This window comes from Rhipicephalus microplus, chromosome 4, assembly GCF_043290135.1.
Source record: "Rhipicephalus microplus isolate Deutch F79 chromosome 4, USDA_Rmic, whole genome shotgun sequence".
Taxonomy (NCBI): Eukaryota; Metazoa; Arthropoda; class Arachnida; order Ixodida; family Ixodidae; genus Rhipicephalus; species Rhipicephalus microplus.
This window is the reverse complement of record NC_134703.1, coordinates 87005040-87029881: the sequence shown is the minus strand read 5'-3', so window position 1 is coordinate 87029881 and position 24842 is coordinate 87005040. Positions and strand designations below refer to the sequence as shown.

The window sequence follows — 24842 nt, the reverse complement described above, 5'->3', positions numbered from 1 at the left end:
GTCGGAGGCGCTGCCAGCTTTCTCCATTGCAATGAACCCGCAATGGTCGTTTCGAGTTTTTCGCCAGTACAGGAGTTTTGTCAAAGTAAATATCAAACAGCAATTTCACCTAATATGAATACACGCATTTGCTGAACGAACATTTCATTCGAGCGAAGTTTTCGACGGAGCGTCATTCCGACTGCACCACTCTTTATACGCTTGGTGAAACTAAAACTGTTTTATTAAAGACGATAGTCTTTCTTGGGGACCTTCGACGCAAAAATTTTGGTCTGTCTGTACATTTGTGTGTTTATCCACTCTTAACAGCATCGGGTACTTGAAATGGCCTACCCCATTCACAGCGCCCACCAATGTTGCTCAAGGTTCAGCGTTAATACTTGTGCAATTGTCGATTAAAAAGCGATTATTGCACATGTCTGGGGCACCACAACAACACGTATAAATTTTGCATGATCGTCTTTTATTAGAAAAGGCATACATAGGTAGTTTTAAGGACTGTAGCGCTTATCACGCTGCCCTGACCATGCAACGCTTGCACGAACAAGCGAGTGTTTCCAATGCTTTGCTAAAACGAGAGGGTGGTGGCACCTACCCTTCGCCTTGCGTTCTACACCTTATCACCTCTGAGACGGGCACGTACACCTGTCTCAGAGCCACGCGCTCCATTTTCCAAGAAAACTGCTAAATGGCGCTCATGTCTCACGTGTGACGTGACTTGATGTGTTCGTTCGCCTCCGCTGCACGCTCAAGGCACTCTAACGCAGCGCCTCCAGACAACCATTCACCGATTTTCTTGCACAGAACATCAAATAAATGTTTTGTTCACTCTCTCCACACACAAGACTATCGTCTTTCAACGACATTTGCAGCTTACATGCAGATACGGGGCCATTTTTTTTCTGTGACATTGAACTACATCTTAACGAAGTAAAAAAAAAAAAAAAGCTTGCTCTAGTGGAGCGGGGTATCTTTGACGACGTTAGTTTGCCAACATTACCTCGTGCTAACCCGCGATAGATTGTGACGTTTGCTGCTAAATCTGCCTGGGCAGTGCGACCTACCGCGTGCAGTTACGCATTGCTATTTTCTCAATGCTGGACTTGTATTACACTTGAGACAGTATTCTGAAACATGTGTAGAAACTGAGACAACACTTAGTTTTATGGCTGCAACACAATTTATTACAGTAACTAACAGACATTTTTCTTCCGTGTCACAGGGCTTCAATTGCTTGACTTCTTTCTTGGTTTTTGCTTGGTTCAGACCCTTAAAAGAAGAAGAACTCTCGTCATGTGAAATCATCTGACCACTGCTTTGTTCAACTATTTGCAATGTTCAACACAGCCTATTTCTGGAAACTGCTTAGAGATCGTAGAAGACTGGCTACTGAATTCGAATTCAGGCGCACTGTGCTAAGCACATGTGTCAACTTGGTTTCCATAGTTTCTACCAGGTTTTAGAGAGACTCTGACGGATACAGAAGTCCCCTTAGATCCCAATCTAGTCGCCTGCCTTGGCAGCTTGTCGAGTCATTTGGGCAATCCTCCAACTGCTAGGGTTATCGGGTCACTTATTTGCTGGTACGTAGTTCGATGAAGCAGCATTTCGTCTTTTTCGTTCTTTAGGCAAACTTTTCTATTATATTTGGACAGGCTTGGGAATAAGGTGGGACAGCATCATCTCTTAAACTAGTCTTTTCACGCTGCATTCTTCCTGTACTTCGACAATATGCACGAATTCTCGCACGCTGAATCTAAAAACCAAGTGAGAAGACATAATTTTCAGGTAAATAAATGTATTTGTCGAAAAGCAAAGGCCGAGGTGTTAAGAGCGCCACAAAGTGTTCAATATCTTCACTTGCTGATGCCTTCCACACATGTACACAAGTCTTTTCTGTTGTTAATAAATTGAAAATATTTACCATGCGTCGAAATGTTTTTCGCTGATGGCGGTATTTTCCTAGAGCACTTTGTGCACCCTTGCGATGGTCCGCTCCCTTTTTGCTAACCTTTCTTTGCATGCCAGAGCGCGCAAAAAAGGGCAAAATTTTCAGCGCACAATCTGTATTCTGCTTTGCACGTAGGCAAAAAAAAAAAAGTCCGCAGCATTTTTTTTTCTTCTTTGTAGAAGCCTTTCAGTATTTTAAGGCCAAACACAACAAAGTCATCGCACCACATGGAACACAAACGTTGCTGAGAAGCACTTGCCGGGAGTGACCAGCAGCCTCCCCCGGCATACACTGCACCTGCCGCCGTCTCCACCACTCTAGTAGCCACGCTAGCAGCAGCGCCTCCAATCGCCACGCTAAATCACAACCTAGTGGAGCTCTCGCGCACCACGGCGCCGCTTGGCAAGGGAAACACGGTTCGCTTTTCACACTTTCTCATTCTAGCCACCCTAGCGTTGCGGCGTGTTTGGTATGCTGTGTCGGTAATTTGGCACGTTATGGGGCGAACTGAAGCTACACGGCTGCTTCAAGTTGCAAGTGATAGATCATGCTCTAAACAATGGCAACAGGGCCGCCGTTAGGCCCTTCAGTCTACGAGTTTTGTGTTCGCTACTGGTGACGGCAGCTGGAAGCCACCAAGACGCGTTGAGCCTACCGTATGCCTAAAACTGGGATTGATGGTAAACTTTATTTCTTCAGAAAAAAACTGCGGACGATTCTGTTGAATAGCCATCAGCCCAATATTGATGTCCTACGCTTACCTTATGAGGGCTCCCGTTGAGCGACGAACACTACTGCTACGCCCGCAACGCCCACAAGCTTTGTGTATGGCATTCTAATTCTCGACTATTTGCTTCCACTTTTTGTGTCTCAAATAAATCTTGCCTTGTGTTTAAGCTCTGCTTTTATTGTTGAGGTAAGTTTTAATTAGTACTTTTAAAACTTGCTGTTAATTGCTGGTGTGAGAATCCCGGTTTGCGACCACTTCGTTTTCTTTTTCGCTCTGTACGTTTTCGTGGAAAGTTTTCCTTGTGTAATTCTCGCACCCCCCAACTTTGCATCGGTTTTCCAGCAAAAAAAGTGCGAGGATTATGCGAGTAAATGCAGTAATATGCTACAAGAAAAAAAACTGTGCTATGTAAAGCATCTGGACATTTTTGTGCTGCTACTTGCCATTATTAGAGCTGCCTGGCTTGCAGTTCATGTTGCCTTTGTGTTTGAACACTTTCCATGCCTTAGTATATTTGCTTCAAATTTGATGACTTAATTTTCATTTGTTATTGCATCTCGTTTTATTACTTTCTTCTAGGCGAAGTGTGTGTGGCGGCACCCACCAGGTGATGAGATCTACCGCAAGGGCAACATCTCTTTCTTTGAGGTGGACGGTGCCAAAAACAAGGTTTGTGTCTTCGTTTCGCAAATTGCATATTACTCGATTTTTGCATGCAGCTCGTGTCTCAACTTGGAATTTCTGTGCGAAGAATGAACGTGAAGTGTAGTATTGTAATTATGTGCAGTATAGAACATCTATGCAGGAATGTTCCCCTTGCAGTTCCGAAGCAGTTGCTTTGCAATTGAAACTGCACCCAAAAGGAAAGTCCATGTGCTGTCGAGGTCATGTAAAGTCGCCCGAAACCTTAGCCATTGTGTGCTGCGGCCACATTATTGTCTGCCAGCGCCATATTATGGAACGAAGTTACAATAAATTGCTTCAAGGACATGTGCTTTATGGGCATACACTTGTCTTTAATTCAACTGAAACTTAATTCAGTCGTATGGCAAAGGTACACAATATAAACTGCCACTCATGCACGAAAGTTAAACATTTGGCCGTCTGTACAACTAAACTTGATAGTGTCACAACATGTGGTCTCTAAGTGTACAGGTAGTCTACTGCACATTGTTGCACCCTCAGACTTGCATGCCTTGCAGCACCAACTAAAACTGCAATTTTTTTCTGCAGTAATGCGGTTATGGCATTGTAAGATTAGACCCAGTCTGCCTGTATGAAACTGTTGTGATTTGCACCTGGGTATGCAGCACATGTGAGGACTGATTCGGCATTCTTTGCTAATACACGTCACGTCACGTTATGCACCACGGGTGCGAGAAAGAATTCAAAATGAGTATGCGTTTGGTGTTGGAACAGCAGAATTAAAGAATATCGCTCGTAAATGATACATTGTGATGATGTGTGAAGGAATATGAGAGATGCGAATATTGATCCAGCTTGGGAGGTCATTGTAAGCTTGCAGTTTACATGTCAGTACATGCAAACTAACTACTTACCTTTAAGTATTTAGGCTTTATGGGGACAGTGGCTTCGAGTGACAGGAGGCTTACCTGACCCCATTTCTTCGTAACGATTCTTTGTCCTCTAGGCCTACTGCCAGAACCTGTGCCTGCTTGCTAAGCTATTTCTCGACCACAAGACTCTCTACTTTGATGTTGAGCCCTTTCTTTTTTACGTGATGACCGACGCCGATGCTGAAGGATGTCACATCGTTGGGTATTTCTCGAAGGTAAGCACTGCTTGGTTTTGCCAGTGCACTGTTACGTGCACTTGCAGTTTTTGTCCTTGCTTCTGCCTACTCGCATCTAAATTGCTGCCGTCTTTCCTTCTATCTTCATCGGCTATTCACAAGAAACTTATTTCACTGACGGTATGTTTATGCTGACTTACCAGAGAGCTTTAACCCAAGTGTACATGGCGTAGACAAATGAGAGAAAGAGAAATTTTAAGGGCTCATTTTTCTTTTGTTAAGCACCACATTAACGAGAACTGACTGACGAAAAAGCCGAGGAAAGTATAGATGTCATTCGTAGTAACCGTGGTGTAAATCTAAAGCAAGTAGAGTGGACGAAAAAATAACTTTTCGCTAGCAGGGCCCAAACCTACGGCCTTCTAATAATGCGTACGTGTAAATGGTCACTTGAAAGCCTAGGATTCCTTGGTTAATGACAATTCAAAAATAAGTTGTGGACATCATGCCAACTCGTTCGTATTTAAATATATGTTCTTTAAGCATATACTATTTAAAAAGGCTTTTTGCTCACCAGTGTCAGTGGGTTTGCTTTTCATATATGTTAGACTGAGGTGAATTGCGCGATATCGGGGCTCAGCCATATCTTTGAAAGTGGGTCTGTTTTTCTTTGCGTACATATGCAGGAGCTCCGGAACTTGGGGGGGAGGGGGTGGGAAGGGGGGCAGTGGGGCTAACAGCTGCTATGAGAGCCCTCCCCCTCATTTTCTCGCCTTAGCAAAAACAACAGAGATATGTATTCATGCCCATGTATATATATATATGTATGTGTGTGTGTGTGTGTGTGTGTGTGTGTGTGTGTGTGTGCACGTGCGTGCGTGTGTGTATGGAAAAATGTGTTTCATTTAACAGGAGTTTTGTTTAGCGTGTATCCACACGATGGACTGAATCCGTCTTTTCCACGGTGGATGGCGTATCACGTGACTCCATGTCGCGGATTCCTGCCATCCGTGCAAGGTCTGCGGACGTCGCAGACGGAAAATGCCAAGCTCTTTTTCGCAATCAACTCCGAGGTTTGGTAGCCCTCGCACTATCGCAGATCATCGAGCTCATGTTCTGCCAATGGCTTCAGTCGCTCAGCCTACAGTTCTCAGAAAACAAGTTCGGCGCTCGGAAACAGTACCAAATTATCATGTATACGTTGACACTGAAGCTTGAGGGCACAAACCTAAAGCCGACACAGCCATAAGTTTGGGAATAACAGCCCATGCAATGCGCGACCAAGAGCTTAAAGATTTGAAGCAGGCAGCTCTTGCTTCAGACAGTGCTATGTATTTTTTTTTTTCGCCAGCGTGTTTGTCTGCTCACTTTGTTCGTCGTCTGGATGTGCTTCGCAGCCGGACGGGCGGCGGAACGATCGTTCGTGGAAGAGATTTGCCCGGATATGTCCATCATGTGGATACACGCTTACTGAGAGGTTAAGTGGGTCGAAGCGTTCAAGTATGAAACCAGTCATATCAGAGAAAGTTGTTCTATTTAAGCAGCAGTTCCGTTTAACAGATTTCCGTTATATATATATATATATATATATATATATATATATATATATATATATATATATATATATATACATATATACACACATATATATATATATATATATACATATATACATATCTGCCCACAAATGCCCGCACACTTTGGATCTGCCCGCACACTTTGGATATACTTCCGGAGCTCCTGTACATGTGTTTTTTATTCTTGACATTTCCGTATTTCGCTTCCTGTGCCCTTCCCGGATCAGGAGAAGAACTCGTTCCTCAACTACAATGTGTCCTGCATCCTGACGCTACCGCCGTACCAACGGCAAGGTTATGGAAGGATGCTCATTGACTTCAGTGAGTACCACTTCAGTCATCTCATAGTATTGTTGTGGTAGCATGGCCTGTGCTCTTGCCTTGTCCGATTGCCTCATATTAAAGGTGTTTTACATGTACACATTTGAAATTTTTTTTTGACCCTCGTCTAGTAAAAAAAACCTATTTATAACTATTAGATCACCAGCTGTGCAAGAATTGTGTAGCAGAGAAAGTCACAGTCGCAAACTTCCACAACCTAATTCAAGCACTTTAGCTTGCAAAAGTGCAACTATGCCCTTGTAGTGACGCATTAGCTTTTTGGTTTGTGCAGACATGTAATTATGTATGTTGTAATATTCAAATGAATACTATTATGCCCTTCAGCATTTTTTGGGGGTTCGCATTTAAATTCGTGGTAGTTTTGAAGCAGTTGTGGTGAACAAGTATCTGATTGAACACATTTACTATTGTCAGCTTCAAATTCAATAAGCAGATTCCATGGCTCTTGACATTATAACTAAAGGCAAAACATAGCAAGACGAATTATATTACACTCATTTATGTTTTTTTTTTTACTTCTACAACACAATTTGGTATGTTGCCCGAGTCATATCTGTGAGAACCTATGGTATTTCCAACTTCTTATAAACAAACTTCTCATACAAACAAAAAAATCATTGGCTCCTTTTTTGCTTGAATTATTGAGACCGTATTGTGTTTGTTGTTTGTGTTTTTTTATTTCTGTAGCTGTTGCGCACAAACCATGGTAGCTTAGCAAGCAAGGGCTGCTTTGCCAAGCTCGGGGACATGTGTCAAGTTCCCAGCCACAGCGACTGCGTCTTGGCAGGAGCAAAATGAAAGAACACCTGTGTAGTACTAAGATTTAGGTGCACATTGAAGAACTCCAGGAGGTCAAAATTACATCAGGGTGCCCCGATATAGTGGGTCTCGCAATCACATCTTGGTTCTGGCATATAAATCCCCTGAAGTTTCTGTAAATGTTCGACCTAAGCCTCCAAGATGGCGTGCGGGGGAGGGTTTCCTCTTCGGTTGTCCTAATCGCACAGAAAGGGTGGGCATGGCCTGCTTTTTTCTCCGCACCGCAGCGCTCCTTCGTATGGTCGAAAAGGCTGCCGTGCTGTTGGCAAAACTTGTATGTGGTGAAAAAAATATAGTTTTGCGCTTTTATATAACTTCACACTCAGTTGGGATTGTCAGGCCAATGTGTACAAGAGGCAAAGTCAATCCTTGGGGGTATATATTTTCAAATGGGAGAGAGAGAGAGGGGAAACTTTATTAGAACTTGGCCGGCAGCTTGGTCTTGGTGGCCTCAGATGGCGGCGCTGAGTCCCTGAACTCGGGCGGCATCTTCGGCCTGCCGGACAGCCCAGAGCTGGTCGTTGAGCTCCGAGCTTCTGAGCGCCGCCTCCCAGCGGCGGCGTCGCCGACGGAGAAGGTCCCCCGCGGCTCCCGCAGACGGGACGGCGGCGGGAACAAGTGAGCTCGAGGCTTCCTGTTGCCTGGTATTGGCAGCCGCCATAGGCGCATCGCGAACGGCGGCCGTTTCTCGACCATTGTTATCGGCGCATTCCCAGAGCATGTGGCGCAGCGTTGCTCTGTGCCCGCATGCTTTACATAGATCGGTAATGTGTAAGTGCGGGTAGCAGTGGCGTAAGACGACCGGGCTGGGGTAAGAGTGGGTTTGTAGTAAGCGATAGCTTACGACATCGTGTCTGTTTAATTTGTCATGCGGTGGCGGGAACTTTCGCCTTTCCAGTCTGTAGTGTTGCGTAATATCTCGGAACGTGATGAGACGATCACCCCACGACCATTGTGGTCTGTGTTGTCGCTGCGTGTCTGTCAAAGTGTCTCGATCCGGCAGATCAGAAGCCCCGCTCTCGTGAGCGGAGGCGGCGTCCACGGAATGTGCCGCGGCTCGGCGAGTGAGACCTCGAGCCGCGGCGTGGGCCGCCTCGTTGCCCGGAAGCGGGACATCGGTGTGTGCCGGGGTCCAAAGGAGGAAGACTGTTAAATTTTGTTGTGGCGATCGCGACGCTGAGTCACCATCACCACACCTCTTAAGGATGCGGGCCGCTTCCCGCGAGACGCGGGCGCGCGCGAAGCCGCGGATTGCTGCCTGCGAGTCGCTGATTACGATCGTAGCGTTCGGCACCGTGGCGATTGCTAGGGCTATCGCGGCTTCTTCGGCCGCCTCCGTATGTCCCGTGGTCACCGTGGCGCTCGCGAGGCATTTGCCCGCACGGTCAACGACCGCAGCGGCGTGTGCGTGTCTCCCGTCCCCATATCTCGTGGCATCTACGTACACAACTTCGTCGCTAGTGCCGTACTTCTTTTGAAGGTCACTAGCTCGCTGGTTACGGCGCCCGACGTGGTGCGTCGGGTGCATATTCTTAGGAAGCGGCGGAACAATTAGGCGGTCGCGAACCGAGGCAGGAACATCCGCTTTTTCTCCCTGCTGAGTGTGGTACCGGATGCCAAGTGACTCGAGGATGTGTCGACCCGTCTTAGACCCCGACAAGCGTTCGTTTTGCGAAAGGACATGGGCCTCAATTAACTCGTCGAGTGAGTTGTGCAGTCCAAGTTCTAGTAACTTTTCAGTGCTCGCATTCAGTGGAACTCCAATTGCTCTCTTGAAAGCCTTTCGTATTATACATTCGATCTTGTTTTTTTCTGAGCTTAGCAATTTGAGGTAGGGGGCAACGTATGTTATACGGCTTATTGCGTACGCCTGCACTAGACGGATCGCGCAGTGTTCGCGCATACCAGTACGTCTGTTCGTGATACGACGTAGGAGTCGGATCGTGTCGTCTACCGAACTACGTAGTCTTCGCACCGTCTCACCATTATGGCCGTTTGCCTGCAGGTGTAACCCCAGAATTCTAATTTTGTCTACGTGTGGAATGGGAGTGCCATCTGCCAATAGAACGCTTATTTTGTAGCACTCCCTTTCCTCGTCGCGCGGGGTTTTGCGACCTCTACTTGTAGGTTTGTAGATTAGAAGTTCCGACTTGGTTGCCGAGCATTCGAGGCCCGTTCCTCGCAAGTACTCCTGAACTTCGTCTACACCTGCCTGGAGCGTACGCTCGACGTGACCATCACAACCTCCGCCGGGAACCCAGAGGGTGATGTCATCCGCGTAGATACTGTGATACAATCCTTGTATGCCTAATAATTACTCGGGTAGCCCCAATAGAACTAAATTAAAGAGTAATGGCGAAATTACGGAGCCTTGTGGCGTGCCCCTCGAGCCCAACTCAAATTCTTGCAGTTCCACATCTTCAACGACGACGCGTACGCGTCTGCCGGCAAGGAAGTCACGTATGTAATTATATGTTTTTTGTCCTAGTCCTAATGTTTGAACTCTGTTTAAAATTGCTTCGCGTTTAACGCTGTCGAAGGCCTTTTTAATATCTAGGCCAAGGATCGCCTTGGTTGAGCTGGTAATGTCATCAACAATGTGGTGCTTCAGCTGAAGCAACGCGTCTTGTGCGGAGAGATTGCGGCGGAATCCTAGCATGGTGTGCGGAAATACATCGCGGACTTCGAGAAAGTCAGTCACGCGTTTGAGGACTGCGTGCTCCAGAACTTTTCCTACACAAGACGTGAGCGAAATTGGCCTTAGATTATCAAGCGCAACCTGCTTGCCCGGTTTAGGAATCATGATAACTCGAGCTCTTTTCCACGCTTCAGGAAGGGAACCGCGTTGCCAGCACTCGTTGATATAAGTCACAAATCGGGAGATTGACTCGTCATCTAAGTTGCGGAGAGCCTTGTTCGAAACCCGGTCCAGGCCGGGCGCCGATCGGGTGTTTAGTTCAAAAAGGACTGCCCGAATTTCCGCTTCGCTAAATTCGGCGTCTAGTTGCTCATTAGCAACGCCGTCATAATCTGGGTGTTGGACGCTCTCTGCCGACTTAAAGTAACGGTCACGTATTGCACCGAGCAGGTCATCGCCTTTATGATCGTTCACAAGTCTCCGAGTTTTATGGCCTTGAGCGGCACGAGTATCTTCCGGATCTAATAGGTGCCGGAAAAGGCGCCAAGCACTCGCCCCTCGCATCTGTCGTTCGAGGCCGTTACACAGGTCTTCCCATTGTGACCTACAGACTTGGAACGCATGTTCCTCAATTTCTCTGTCTAACCGTGCTATGCGTTTCCTCAACGCCTGGTTATGTCTTTGGCGTTTCCACCTCTTGAGTAGGGCTTGCTTTGCTTCCCACATGTGTAGGAGCCTGCTGTCGATTACTTCGAGCTTCGCTTCGGGCGGGATGTGGCACGTTACCGCGTCTACGTCCCGATTGAGCGTCGCGGTCCACTCGTCTATATCCGTGATCGGCTCGTCGCCCCGCCCGCCTTCTGCTCTCTTTTTGCGGAACGCGTCCCACTGCACTAATTTGAGTTTACGGCCTGTGCTTTCAGAGTATGTTCTACGAACGCTCGGGCCCGTGTCTACCGTAATCTCTATCAGAGAGTGGTCACTCCCTAAGTCCTCCTGCGTGTTTTGCCAAGACGCCGCTGTGACATTCGACACGAACGCGAGGTCCAGTAGCGTGTCTGCGCTCACGCTGTTACCCCGGCGCGTCGGATCGGCGGGGTTCGCGATCAGTTCAAGCCGTTGGTCTTGCGAGTCTTCCCAAAGGTGTTTGCCCTTGAGCGTTTCACGCGTGTATCCCCAGGCCCCATGGGGCGCATTAAAATCACCCGCAACTAGCAGAGGTGCGCCGTTGGCGGCCGTGCTTGCTCTCCGGAGCATCTCCCCAAATCGGTGCTGTAGCGCGGGTTTACTGTAGACGTTAAGTACAAACAGGCCTCGGCCGCGCTTAGGAATTAATTCTACAAAAACATGCGGTATCCTTACGCACTCAAGTTCGCGCTGCGCCACCGTGATGTTACGTCTAACTAGAACGGCGGCGACCGGCGCCGGACGCGGCGGGGGCGACGGCAGCGACCGCGGTCGCGCCGACGACGAGAGCGGATCGCCCCGCCCTCGGCGACCCGCGGCCGCCCCCGGCGTCCCACCACGCGCCGAGCGCTGTGTAGCACGTTTTTCTTTCCGCCTGTTGTTCGCCGCGGCCGCATTTATGGCTTTGTAACCAGCTAGTTTTGCCGGATAATTTGTTTCCTGCAAAAGGATAATGTCCGGTTTCGTCTCACGGCTTCGAATAAATTGCTCGAGATTTCCCCGCTTCCTCCTATATCCCCGGCAGTTCCACTGCCAGATCGTGTACTGTTGTTTGTGAGTGTTAGTGTGAGTGTGCGCGTGTCTAGCCATGGTGATGCTTGTGTTTAATTTAGCCCATCGCCGTCGAGGCGACTGGGGTGCGGCTGAATCCGCGGCTCGGCGTCTGGCAGCGCGTTCTGCTGCTGCTGACTCTGTTGCTGTCTAGCGTAGGGCTTACTCACCGTTCTAATCGGTCTGCCCGCAGATGGCGGGAGTCGCGCTTCAATGTTTTTTATGCGCGCCGTGTGCGCGGTGAGCATTTGTGTCATTTGTTCAGAGAGCTTAGCTATCGCACTATTGAACATGTCATTCATCTGTGCCACCTGTTTAGCAAAACGTTCATCGAGGCTGGTCTCGATAGTATCGATTTGTTTCTGTAGCTTATCATAACGGCCAAATCGCTGTGTGGATTCGTGCCTGGCAGGGTCTAGTGCTATCCTTTTCGCGATACACGGGCGGTCTTCGCGTCCGCCTGCCCCCTCTCCCGAACTGCTCTCGTCATCCGTGTCCATCTCCGCCGCCTCGGGTCTCGACGGAGTCGAAGACCGAGGCGTCGGTGGTGGCGGCGCCGTCGACTGTTGCTGCGGTTGTTGCATTTGTGGAGCCTCTCCTTTCAATTTGGAATTTTCCGCTCTAAGGGCGGCGTTCTCGCGTTTCAGCTCTGAAATTATCGATTGTAATGGTCCTAGGCGTTGTTCTAGCGCTCGCTCTACCACTAGCTTGAGCTCGCTCCCACCGCCGCCACCGACGGCGGGACCGCCAGGACGTCCCGCCGAGACAACGCCGCCGGCGCGAAAGGCGGCTACATCCGCCCATCTCACCTGCTGCCATGTGCCCATGGGTCCTTGTTGTTGCGGCTGCCGCCACGTCTGATGCTGCTGACTTTGTTGGGTGTCTTGATTGACAGCTGCGGCGCCCGGAACGGCGCCACCGCGCGTCTTCGACATGCTTCTCGGCCTTGGTGTCCGGCTGCGAGAGCGGGACCGGGATTTACCGCCGCCGCCTCTCGCGTCTCGGCTTGTCGAGCGTCCTCTTCGGGTGGCGTTGGATGAACGACTGTCAAACGCCGGATAATGATTGTAGTAACCTCCGTTGCCTTCGGTGCTAATGCCGCTGTTGTAGATGCTGTCGGACGCTGCGGCCGCTTGCTCTTCTTCACGCCGCTTTCGCTCTAGGCGGCCACGCTTGACTATGTAAGGAGTCTTGTATCTCGCCTTGCAGACGCGGTCACCCGTGAGATGATCCTTGCCACACAGTTGACACCGCGGCTCGCAGCGATGGTCAGGCGGTGGGTTACTGCTTCCGCAGCCACGGCAAATCTTGTCGGCAGGGTTGGGACATACATCGGAGCGATGGCCCAGCCTCCCGCACGCGTAGCACACGTCGATGTGCTTTCTGTAGAGGGAGCATCTCACAAGCATAGGTCCATAGTATACGTGTCTGGGAACATGGAAACCGTCGAACAATACTATGATGTTGTCCGTGGTGCCCATTCGCTTGGCATGCAGCACGCCGGGGTTGCGCTGCGTCACTAGGTTGTTAACGATGTCCTCCGGGCTCTCGTCTTTGGAAATGTTCCTAATCAAGCCTTTGGAAGTGTTCTCCGGGGCGGCCTGATAGGCGTTCGCCTCGAACTCTCGGTTCCCGATACAAAGCTTGCTGATGGCTCCGTAGCGTTTGGCTCTGTCCGCGGACGGAGTGCTGAGCACCACGACGTTCTGTTTAACGTTGAGGCAGATGCTGTCCTCTCTAGCCGCTTCTCTACCGATACCTGCCGCGTTACGAAGGCAGCAGTAAATGCGATCTATCTTGTATTCAGCCCCGTTGAATCCGCCGCGGGGGCGCACAATGATCCTGTAGTCATCGGGCGGTAGCTCTGGCATTCGGCTCGCCTTAGCGAGGTGCTGCAAGTAACGAGCACACTTCTTTTTATTCTGCGCCGCTGTGGCAGTATCCGGGGCAATCCCTGTAGTCTCCGCGGCAGCCGCCTGTTGCTGCGTCTCCGTCTTCTGGTCTTGCGCTGACTCGGACGCGCCGTTGGCCTGTTTCGTTCTCTTTATGCTGCACCATCCTGCTCCCTCGCCGAAATCTTCCGGCCGAATGTCCTCTCCTTCTACCTCTACGACATCCATTTAGCCCTGGCAAAGGCCTTGTACGCTGCCGTCGGGGATCGGGAGCTCCGAGGAGGTCCGGCGACACGTTAGGCTTGCAGGCCCCACCGCCGCAGCGGCCGGCCTATGGCGTCGTGCGCAGAGACGCTGGACTTGGCGTTCTTGCTTTCGTGGTGGAATAAAAGGCGCCAATAAGTGGCTAAAAAGTGGTCCCACCTGGCAAAACTTGGTGTCAGGGAAGTCCTTGAAACTGCCGCCGATCGATGGTGAGAAGCGTTTTCCACAATAAATTCGACAATCCACCAAAAACATAGGAAAGTTGCGGAGCCGACGCGCAACACGTCCGCACTCCGTGGCCCCCTAGCGGTCACTCTTCAAATTGGATTTTTTTTTTTTTTTTTGCTGTAGATTTGCACCGCCCATATCAGAGCACTTGTAATTGTGATGCTCCTGCGAGAAATCTGGACATGCTGGAACATTACTGTACTTTGAAGTTTGCATGCTGTGTAGTATGAAGGCCGCTGGCAAAAAAAAAAATTGCAGCCCGATCAACAAGCGAAGTGTGACGCTCACGGGTCACACTCGATCAAACGAGTTGCTTTTTCTTTGCTTTCATGGAACTAGAGCTGCTTTTTTTTGTAACGCCGTTTCAAGAATTCTCTCGTCGAGCCGCAGAAGCAGGATACAGGGAGTAGGGTGCAAGCGGTCGCCATGCGTCTAGACTATGTTTAGACTGATCGTCACCGGTTCTGCGACGACCATGGGCCGGTTACAGGCACGTTTTGGTCACTCATGGTCACCCATTCGCACTGTAAATTTTGTGATTTTCAATGGATACGGTGGGCAATGTAAGAACGAACATCAAAATGCTTTGTTTGTTCAAGAAGTACGCAACACGCGTTCAGAGTTTGATGTACCTGGTGTGAAACACTGCGGTGCTACATAGCAGTGGCAATTTGCACCTTTTCTTTCTTTAGTAGTCTACCTCGACGAATACTTAGTTTTTATTACAAGGAGGCGGTTATGTAACTTGTGCGACCCTTTGATTCGGATGCAGTCGAGAGTACAGTAAATGAACATAACACTGATATTGCTTGTGCTACCAAAACACAATCGAAATTCAGATGACAAAAAGGGAGACAATGGCAACTCAGGCACTTTTATGGTGAAAGACGTGGAGAGTGAATGTAGGTCGGCTAATCGAAGCTTATTTTAGGCAAAATAAACTTTTTACGTGCCTTATTTCAACAATAGACCACGGCATTCAGTTACCTAGAGTGTAGCTGCGCTTCGGTTGACCACTTAAATATTCGTACGGGATATAATAGTAAAATTAGGAGTCAGGATAGGAGAACAATTCCATTCAACGATGATAATTAGCCCAGTTTTTCCCTATACAAGTCTGCAGAAAGGAGGAACGCTATAATGCCTCTATATATTTCTCAAATAGAGTTTATTTAGCACTCAGACAAAACGGACCGTAATGAAAAAAAAAGTAATACTGCCTCAGACGAATTGATAGCTCCTTATTACAATTACCTATCAAGAAAATGCAGCAGTTGTCATGCTTTTCTTCGTAAATTGGACCAAAATAAATGCAGTAGCAGAAAAAAAAAAATACTTTCCTTCAGTGCAGCCAGAATATTCTGGCAATCATTCTTGCTCGTATGCGGGAAAAAAACCATGCGCACGCTGAAATTCCATGCGCTCTGCTGTCAGCCGCGGTCTCCGCCACCGCCGGAATCCGTGCCCCTTCACAGTAGCCGAGCACGCGAGCCGATACTGGTTCATTTTGTTGGGTAACGCGGCGATTGGGTCAGCCAAGAAAAAAACACGCCGCACGCGCGCTGTCTCGGAGGCCATGGTTCAACAATGGCATAATGCAGACCTGAGAATTCGAGCAAGTTGCTTAAACGTTATTCGATGTTGTTTACCATCTGGACCAGTTGTAGCCCAGAAAGACAGTGATGTGCCCTCTACTGTGCCCAGGTTACCTGCTCAGCAAAGTAGAAGGCAAGTCTGGCTCCCCAGAAAAGCCCCTGTCGGATTTGGGTTTGATCTCATATCGAAGTTACTGGAAGAGCGTTGTTCTGGACTACCTCCGACGCTTTCAGGGAAAGGGCATTTCCATCAAGGGTCAGTACGACACCCCACTTCGTTCCCATCTGCTTGCATCCATGTTTTTTTTTTTACTGAATTACTCATTCTCATAGTTGCTTTTCTTTTTTTCTTTTTGTCATGTGTCACGTCTATTTTTAGAGCTGAGGGCTACTGCCCGAATTATTAGTTTGGGTCGTTAATGTCTCTTTGTTGTTAAATTCATTCCAGATCTGAGCCAGGAAACTGCTATAAGCGCGTATGACATTGTCAGCACGTTACAGTCCCTGGGGATGCTGAAGTACTGGAAAGGAAGACACCTTGTGCTCAGAAACTACGTAAACACTGTGAGTACCTGTGACCTTCGCTCTTATCGTCTGTTTTGCTTGCATTATTGCAAGTCCTGCTCTCTGGCCGTGAGAATGAAGCCTTACTTTTTTCTCTCTCTTTCTTGCTCTTTCTCAAATGCAGGAGACGCCTGAAAGTTCCTCCTCCAAAGTAAAGAAAGTTCGCCACGACCGCACCTTGGACCCCGAGTGCCTCCGGTGGAAACCCTACACAATGCCCAATCGATAATGCCATTCCAAGCAAGACCAAGCATTGGCCGAAAGAAAAAAAAAAAAAAAAAAGGCCAGCCATCTGGAGTGGTTGGCATGCACCGGTGTAGACAAAATGCAGCACGAGGAGGAGGATTTGTCGATGAAAGTCGAAGCACAGGCGCAGTAACAGCCTGCCGCACAAACTACCTGTCAGCTCGGGCTGTGGGCGTTGTTAGTATTGCACGCGTGTGTGACCGCATCTTCGAAACATTCGGGTTTTTGTGCTTCTGCTCTGCACCGATGTGCGGGGTCGCCCGCAGTTCGTAGCAGATTGCCCTTTTGAAGCATCTTATGCCTTGTGGTATGCTCTTGTCATGCAGCAGTGACCACCTGGATGTACGCAGTACTTGCGTGCATCCTTTCTGAGGCATCACAAGCACACTGGTTTACGACCAGTAACTCGTGGTGCCCAACAGTACTGAACAGAGAAATAGCATGCACTGGAAGCTGCCGTTACAGTGTGCCCTTAATTGATGGATAATATTGTTGCAGAGCAAAAGCACACATTAAAATTTGCATAGTTCTATCAAGGATGAGAGTTTCTGGGGTTAACACAACCCGCTCTGGCGGCCAAGACTGGGCAGGAGATTCGGCTGTGGGTATCGCTATGCAGCACGCAAATTGATGTGTCGTGAAATTTGTATATGTGCTGCGCTAATCGATGGTTTGTGCTGCAGTTGCTCCGGGGCTAACACTACCAGTTCAGTACATCTTCGAGAAAGTAAAAATGTGTCTCACAGCCATGTGTGCAGTAGCAGTTACATGCGGTTTGCGGCACACAAGCGTGGAGCTTTGCAGCTGAAGGTACTACGAGCTGTGGTGCCCAAAGCTAGTGGTTATCAGAGAAAACATTATCAACAAAGGACCATAGATGACCAGGTGTCACCGTGTGAATGTATTAGTCAGTTGATCCTTTTCTGTTTTAACAGTCACTGAGCACTAGCTGAGCTGTGCTATTTGCTAAATAATTGCTGTTACCTCATCAGCATCATCATCCATTTCCTTCAAGTTCAGAGGACAGTGCTACCCTCGGATAACTTTCTTTTTACAGATGTATGCTTCAGTAAGTATTTACATATAGCATATGTGTGGGTGATGAATTCTTCAACAAATTGCACTTTCAAGCACTCTGGAGTGGAGGGAAGGTAGCAAGAATGAAATAGTGTTGTTGATGCTCCTTTAGCATTACATACCGGGCCTTCAAGCATATTTTTTCATCATCCTGTGAACAAAGCTGTGTGTACTAGCATCAAAAGAAGAGTAAATTGGTGCGTAGGCTATTCAGTTTATCGAAAAACTTATCTCGAGAAAGTTATCATTTTTTTTATTATGATGCCAAAGCAGGCTTGTTGGTCATTTGAAACTGTTTTCTGTACCTCACATATTGCACAAACAAGGGAAAGAGACTTTCTCACTCTCAGTTTTCCTATTAATATAGTGTATTTGCTGTGAGGGAAGAGACTTTATAACGGAGTATGTGTGTGTGTTTATGTAGCTTTGCGAAAAACGTCCAATTGTGAATGTGTGTTTTGTTTTAGTGTGCTTTGAGCACAAGGTGTGGGTGTCCAGATTTCCAGCATCGTGCAAGTAGTGCACTTTTTAACACGTCGCCATGTCAAACTTGTTCTACCACCCACTGCTGCTGCTTAGCTTCCCAAAGTATTACTAGCCAGTGTAACTGCTACACAAGTTTTACGTTGTGGCGAGCATTTTATACCTTTCAAGAGCAGTAAAAAAAGTGTCAACTTATTTTTGACATGCTATAAGTTTAAATGCTGCGAGGAAGTTGCATATAAGTTTAAATGCTGCGAGCAAGTTGCATGAGAGTGCAAAATAGATGCTTTCCTGTAGATTCTTTTATATGCATAGTTCTGTCAACAACTTTTCTCACTAGTAAGCCTACTGCCTAGCCCTGGTTTGTTTTGCAGTTCTGAAAAAATGAGAGCAGGTGAAATTTTTTTTTGTGTATTTGTTGAGACCAAACTGACTGGAGCACTTCATTTCTTGAGACACCACATTTGTCAGAGTTCTCACAAAGCTTATTGTTAATCATTTGGTTAGTTTACACTCCCGTAATGCCAGCACTCGTGTACTATGTTATCACAGTTGCCAGCTTAGGCTGGATAATGCACTGCTAGGCAATTGAAGTCAACTCTAGCTCAGAAAGGAAACCACTTGGAAGACACCTATTGCTTACTTTAAGGAAAACGTACCAGTTATGTTGCCAGCCAAGCTGACTTTGTGCCAAGTTGCTCCAACCACATCTCATCCAGTCAAATTTCTGCATCAACAGTTGAACTAAGGCCTTCGTGGCAAATTAACATAAGTAGCATAAGAAAAGCTCGTTGTGAACATTAGCAAGGAGAGCATGCTTTTATTGATCGGGCAATTTGGAATCGCGTGCTTCAAAGGAGTCGCATGCAACTGCAATGTGGTTTTTGAGGTTGCAACACTGATGAGGGGGACTGCGGTTATGCAATTTTTTTTTGCGCGCTTTCAGAAGCTGACAGGAGTGCAATACTGATGCACCGCAATTCCCTGCAGTCCTTTGGTACGTTGGCCTCACATGATCATGTGTGGTTTCCACGTTTCATTTTCTCTCTTTTATGAGCAAGAGTGTGAATAACCAGTTCTATACGCTATTATCGTTAAGTTCTGTTTATTCTGCTCGCAAGGCTCATTTTAAAGCCATCGATGTAGTTTCTTGCAAAAGAAATCATCAGGTTTCTTATTTAAGTTTGTTTGCTATTAAAATTGCTTATGCATTACAGAGTCCATTGCATATAGTAGTTAGCTGTACTAACATAAAGCCAATTTTAGTGCCTGCTGTTGCTATGCTATATGCCTCTGTGCTTGAGATCACCCATGTTAGATCTCCAGTGTTATTCAAAAGTTCGCGCTGTTGCATTAATTCGGCATCGCTCAACATCTTGAAATTTGTTTTGTTCAAGCATTACAATAGCATCCTTCTTATGGAGATTCTCTGCATTGACGAATCTGCGGGGATGAGTGTACACGTTGTAGAGGTTTATGTGTGCCTGGATATCCTTCGCGTTTGAGCATTTCATGAAAGTGAATTAAATGCTGAGCATGCACCATTGGGTGGCATATTTTGACGTTTATCTTTTAGTATATATTGAACTGCCTAGTTTTCACCTTAATCTTTGCGTGAAGTCATTGGGGTGGAAGTGACCTGAGTGTAGCAACTACGATGGGCAAAACGCAGATACGAATGGACTGAACCAGGACATAGTAGTAGTTTTTGGCAAGATAAATGAACTGAATGTGGGGATTTAGGAAAAAGACTGATGTTCAAGTATCCCTGTGCAATTTGTTCCCACCATCTCATTTCCTTGTGCTTAGCAGACACCTTTTCCTCCATATTGTTTGTGTTTTGTGAGTGTGGTTGTTCAGAGAGTGCAGAACAGTACCTTGTTGTATCATCACTGGTTTGATGAATTTAGTTGCTCTTGTGTTTTCTGTGCCAATGCTGTTTTATGGAGTGGCTGATGTGGCAACCTAAGAAAAAAATGTTTTATTCATTCCTGGAAGTGTTTGTTTTATAGATGAAATGTTTTAATGAGATCGACCTATCAGAATAAAGAACGTTTTTAACTCAGACTTGTGTATGTTTGAGTTCTTAAGTGGTAAAATTGTGCTATGTTACTTTCAACGTTCGGATTTGGCCTTCTCTAATGTGCATGAATGAAAACTAAATATGGTAGCCGTATTATTCACCTTAATGCATGCTGCAAGAATGTGCCCAACTCGAAGTGTGCCAGGAGAAAGTGGCAACCGATGCAATGCTAGAAGGCTAGCTCTGAGGCAGCCTTGTTTGTCCATTCTACAACAGAATTATTCATAAAATGAACAGTCTACTGAAAATACCGTGTTGTAATAATTTCCCAGACATTCAACAAATGGCAGAAAGGGGAAGATCAAAGCTTGTGAGGAAAAAATTTGTAAAGTAGTGCTCTGGGCTAGAGCCAATGTTTCGACAAGGGGACTTGTCGAAACGTCGGCATGAGCACACAACCCATTTACGGATTTTTTCCTGGACAATGCAGCACTTGACAACACATTTAAGAAACTAAATATTTTTTTAGGGCATGTAACGCTTCCAGGATACCTTCGCAAGATAACATTTCATCTCCACAAGAATGAGCGACTCGCTGAGGTTAACCACTAGGAATCTTTCAAAGCAAAGCCTTCCTTGCTTTGCAGAGTTCAGCGTGCCGTCGTCTTGTGTCTCGCAGAAAGGTGTCCCCTTTCCGTATACCGCGTATTAAACAAGTTGATTCGATCCCCCGGACTATGCTTATGAAACGCGTTGAGTAGCTTGACTGATTCTCGCGATTTCTGTGCAGGACGCGTCCTCGCAAAGGTTTCTAACGTGTCTTATAAAGCAGGTCAATCGCGGCGGTAGCGAAAGCAAAGGCTCCGATGTTGCGATCCGGTTACTGTAATATCGGGAGCCCTTCAGGGTTAGCGTCGGTGCCCAGGTTAGTGGAAATGCAGTCAAGTCCACAACAAAGGTCGGTGCCGAGAGAGAATGCACAAACAGGTACGGCTTGAGCTTAAGCTCTTGTCACAAGTTGAAAATAGCCGTTCTCACGCAGTGCCCTTTTCTTGCAGACGATCAGCAACGAACGCTTCACACGCTGAATGTCAAGCGTTGATTTTTGCGCACTTCTAGTAAAGCCTGCAACCAAGCTTCAACACGAGGGTAACGCTGTCTTGAGATCTGTCGAGAAGCTTTTACCGCCTCCCGCAGTGTTGAGCAAACGTTAGAACCCTTTTGCCAGCGAGGTCGTCAGCTAAGCGCCTCAGTATTTCATTTAGGGGTTGTTGCGCAGACCGACTACTTTGAAGTTATCAATGCCGAAACATACCGCTAGCCACTCGCTAATAACGAGGTTTCTCGCAGGTTAACTGCAAGACCTTAGGCCACGATACAGTAGCTTTACCAACGCCTCGATTAGACGAATCTACAGAACAGCCTTACAACTTTATGCGACAAACCACTGTGGGACAAACGATCAAACTATTCAGCGGTCACGGTTCCGGTTCCGGTGCGGGAACAGTGCGCCGCAGTGAATGCTGTTTATTCTCGCAGTCTTTTTGACCAAATAGTCAAAAAGAAAGGTTTCAATAATTGCCAAATATAAAAAATTTATTTACGGTTATTGTAATACTTCTAGAAATGCACACAAAACTATGCAGTAATTGTTTGCAATTTTATGAATATGGTGTAAATGACCCACCCTCCCACGGCGGTTTCCGTGGTGTAGTGGTTATCACGTGCGCCTCACACGCGCAAGGTCCCCGGTTCGATCCCGGGCGGAAACACTTTTTTTCTTTCCTTACTACAGGTATATTTTAATACAGTGAGCTTAGAGCCAGGCTTCGGTACAACGCAGAGCACACCAAGCAATGAACGTGAAAGGGCAAGACCAACGTCGTGCCTTGCTGAATATCGCAAATGCTTTTAAAAAATGAAGAAGCACTTTCCCGAACAATTCAGCACTCATCAATTCGTTCTTTTTCTATCACGACGTTAGATCTTATGAAGCGGGTGGCGAGTCCAATTCCAGCCGTTGCATTTTTACTGAAGGTGAAAACGCTGTAAGCTCGTGCACGAACTTGAAGCAACCCAGGTTGTCGAAATTGCCGCAGCCCTCCCCCGACAGCATGCCTCTAATATGATATCGTGATTTTTGACAGGTAAAACACCAGATATTACTTTATGAGGCACTCATTATCAAAGGGGACAATAAACATTTGTGTGGTGTTGCACAAACTTTCCAAAACTAGCATATTAACTTCTTGGACACCGCTGTTTCGGTCGAAAATGACCGCCTGTCAACAAACCTTTACAAAAAGCCTACCGATCTGCAAATGTAGTACCTACGTTTCAGCAGCAGCAGTCTAAAGCATTGCGGAACATTGCATTTTCAGGCCTACTGGTATCGAAGAATATGCACCGATATGCAGGAATGTGACACACACGCAGAACACCTAAATCATTCTCTATCGAAACAAAATTATCCCGAAGACATTATTGATAATTTCATACTACGTTCTCGCAACGCGAACCGGAATGACGAAATTAAGGGGCCAAGAAGAGTACTATAACTTACTCATCAGTGCCACGAGTCAACAACATAATTTCCCGCCATTTCAACAAAATCAGGCAAAGCAAACGACTGACTTCAATTTTCGCGGAGCTATCTCATATGGTGTAACGCAAGGATAAAAACTTGAAAGACATTCTTGTCAGAGCAAAAGCACACCACTCTGACATTCGGTCAGGGTGCCATCCCTGCCGAAAAGCTCGTTGCAAAGTATGCCCACAGGTGGTCACAACACATGCATCAAAAGCGAACTTCTCGGGTTTCAAATTCAGCATAACTGGAACCCCTAACTGTGACTCCAGTAACGTGATATACACACTGCATTGCAAAGTCTGCGCGCAAGAATGTTTAAGCCAAACAGACATGCCATTTCGACTGCGGTTCAATATACATCACCGGCATCACGCCCCTGCTCTCTGATGCGGGTGCTTTTGAAGCCACCGGAAAGTTCCTTTACTGTCCCGGAAGTTGTCGTCTTCTGGGTGCTTTAGGCGTGTAATTGATATATTATCTGGTGGCAGTTGTGATTGTAATTTTTGTGTTTTCTTTTTATAGTATTATAACATTCTTGCGGCCATCCAACGCTACACGGAAAACGACAGATGCCGTCCGAAACAGCGGGGTGCTGTGATCTACAACTAGTCCATGCAACCAACGCCTCCTAGATTTCCCGTGCCTGCCGGATGAGCGCGAAACGCCGGTCATTTATGGTGGCACTGCCTACGTAGGAATAAGGGTTTTTGTACTTGGCCTTTAAGATGAGCAATTTTGGCGTTTGGTACTAATTTCAGAGGATGCCTTGTAATAAAAAAAGTTGTTAGTTGAATGACGGCGTCACTTACGTAGGGTTAATTATAATTAAGTTTACGCTTTTTTAAAATTTTTTTACGTTATTTTTATTGCATATAAGGTTCAAAAACGTAAAAATCTATTTGAAGACACCCCTACTTGAGTAGCGCCACCATCGTAGTTCCGACGACCGCCGCTTCCCAAGTGACCGCCGATAATCCGGCAGGCACAGGAAATCTAGGAGGCATTGATGCAACAAACCACGGAGGAAGGAAAGGTTTTAGGCATCACTTGGAAGGCCGACTAACGCTACAGAAAAAGTGACAGGCGCCGTAGCGACGCCGTTCGAATATGGCACAGTGCTCTTACGTACAACGCTACAATTACTCATTAGTCAGGCGACAGAGAAAGAAACTGTCAAGGCATTTTGTTTACAAAAAACACACACCGTGCAAAAAAAAAAAAAAAGGCAGATCCCACGTACCATGGAAAATCGATGATATGCGAAGCACAAATGAGAAATGGTAATATGTCACTTTAAAATTAGCACAAAGTTACGAGGTGGAGGTAAATAATGCTGTACATAACTTTTGTGTCATGATTATCATGTTTTGATGTGTCGTTTACCTTCGTTATCGATTCACGTCACGTGATAACAAATTTAGTATATGTGGAGCTAGCGAAACGGCCGCGAGCACGCTATGAGCGTGGTATGTTGTCATGTTCTTACATGGTACGCCTGTCAAGACTCACTTTTGCACCAGTCATATATTTTGTCATTCATTGACGTCATGTAACGCCAAATTTGGTATATGTGGAACTAGCAAAACGGCCGCGAGCGCGTCATGAAGGGCCCAATGTGCTCCAATGTGGCATTGACGAGCGTGCACGCCGTGTACAGCGACGAGGCGCGACCAGCGTCTGTCGGCGCGGCATGACAGACACCGGCGCGAAATGCGACATGCTGCATTTCGCACCGATGCGTTACCCAGACAACACTGCGCCTCCCTCTTTTTTGTGACGGAGAGACGCTGGACGCGCTAAAGCGCACATGCGTCAAAGCAACGCAGCGTGGCGCGCGCCTACGAGAATATGACAGGACCGGCCCCTGGCGTGGCAACGCCGGCTGACGCGGCAAAATTAACGCCACTGAGCACGCGCACCGCGTCAAGTCGAAAGGCATTGGCGGCTTGACTGTGGCGTGTAGTTATGTTCTCACATGACACGCATCTCATGATTCTGATGACTGTCATACCTTCGTCATACATTGGCCTCAGATAATACGAAATTTGGCATATGTGAACCTATAGCGAAACAGCCGCGAGCGCATCATCAATGTGGCATGTTGTTACATGACACGTATGTCGTGATCATCATGTTTGGATGTGTCACTTACCTGTTTCGTCCGTTCGCGTCGCGTAATACCGAGTTTGGTACATGTGAAGCTAGCGAAACGGCCGCAAGCGCATCATGAGCGTAGCATGTAGTCAATTTGTTAAATGACACGCATCTCATGTTTATCAAGTTTGCACCAGTATCATACCTTCGTTATCCATTCACGTCCCGTAATACAAAAT

At 47.1% G+C, this 24842-nt stretch overlaps 1 protein-coding gene and 1 non-coding gene across 4 annotated transcripts in view; both read left to right on the top strand.

Annotated features, from left to right (window-relative positions):
* Positions 1 to 19961, top strand: part of LOC119172182 (histone acetyltransferase KAT7) — a 57875-nt gene extending 37914 nt beyond the window's left edge. For all 3 annotated transcript variants that reach the window (XM_037423208.2, XM_037423209.2, XM_037423207.2), the window contains exons 15-20: positions 3261 to 3350; positions 4333 to 4473; positions 6239 to 6332; positions 15636 to 15782; positions 15975 to 16090; positions 16215 to 19961. In XM_037423208.2, coding sequence (XP_037279105.2) covers positions 3261 to 3350; positions 4333 to 4473; positions 6239 to 6332; positions 15636 to 15782; positions 15975 to 16090; positions 16215 to 16319 — 693 coding nt within the window. In that variant the 3' untranslated portion in view covers positions 16320 to 19961. The remainder of the gene's footprint in view (positions 1 to 3260; positions 3351 to 4332; positions 4474 to 6238; positions 6333 to 15635; positions 15783 to 15974; positions 16091 to 16214) is intronic.
* A 1657-nt stretch (positions 19962 to 21618) lies between these two features.
* Positions 21619 to 21691, top strand: TRNAV-CAC (transfer RNA valine (anticodon CAC)). Its single transcript has one exon. It is a non-coding gene; the product is annotated as a tRNA-Val (tRNA).
* The last annotated feature ends 3151 nt before the right edge of the window (positions 21692 to 24842 follow it).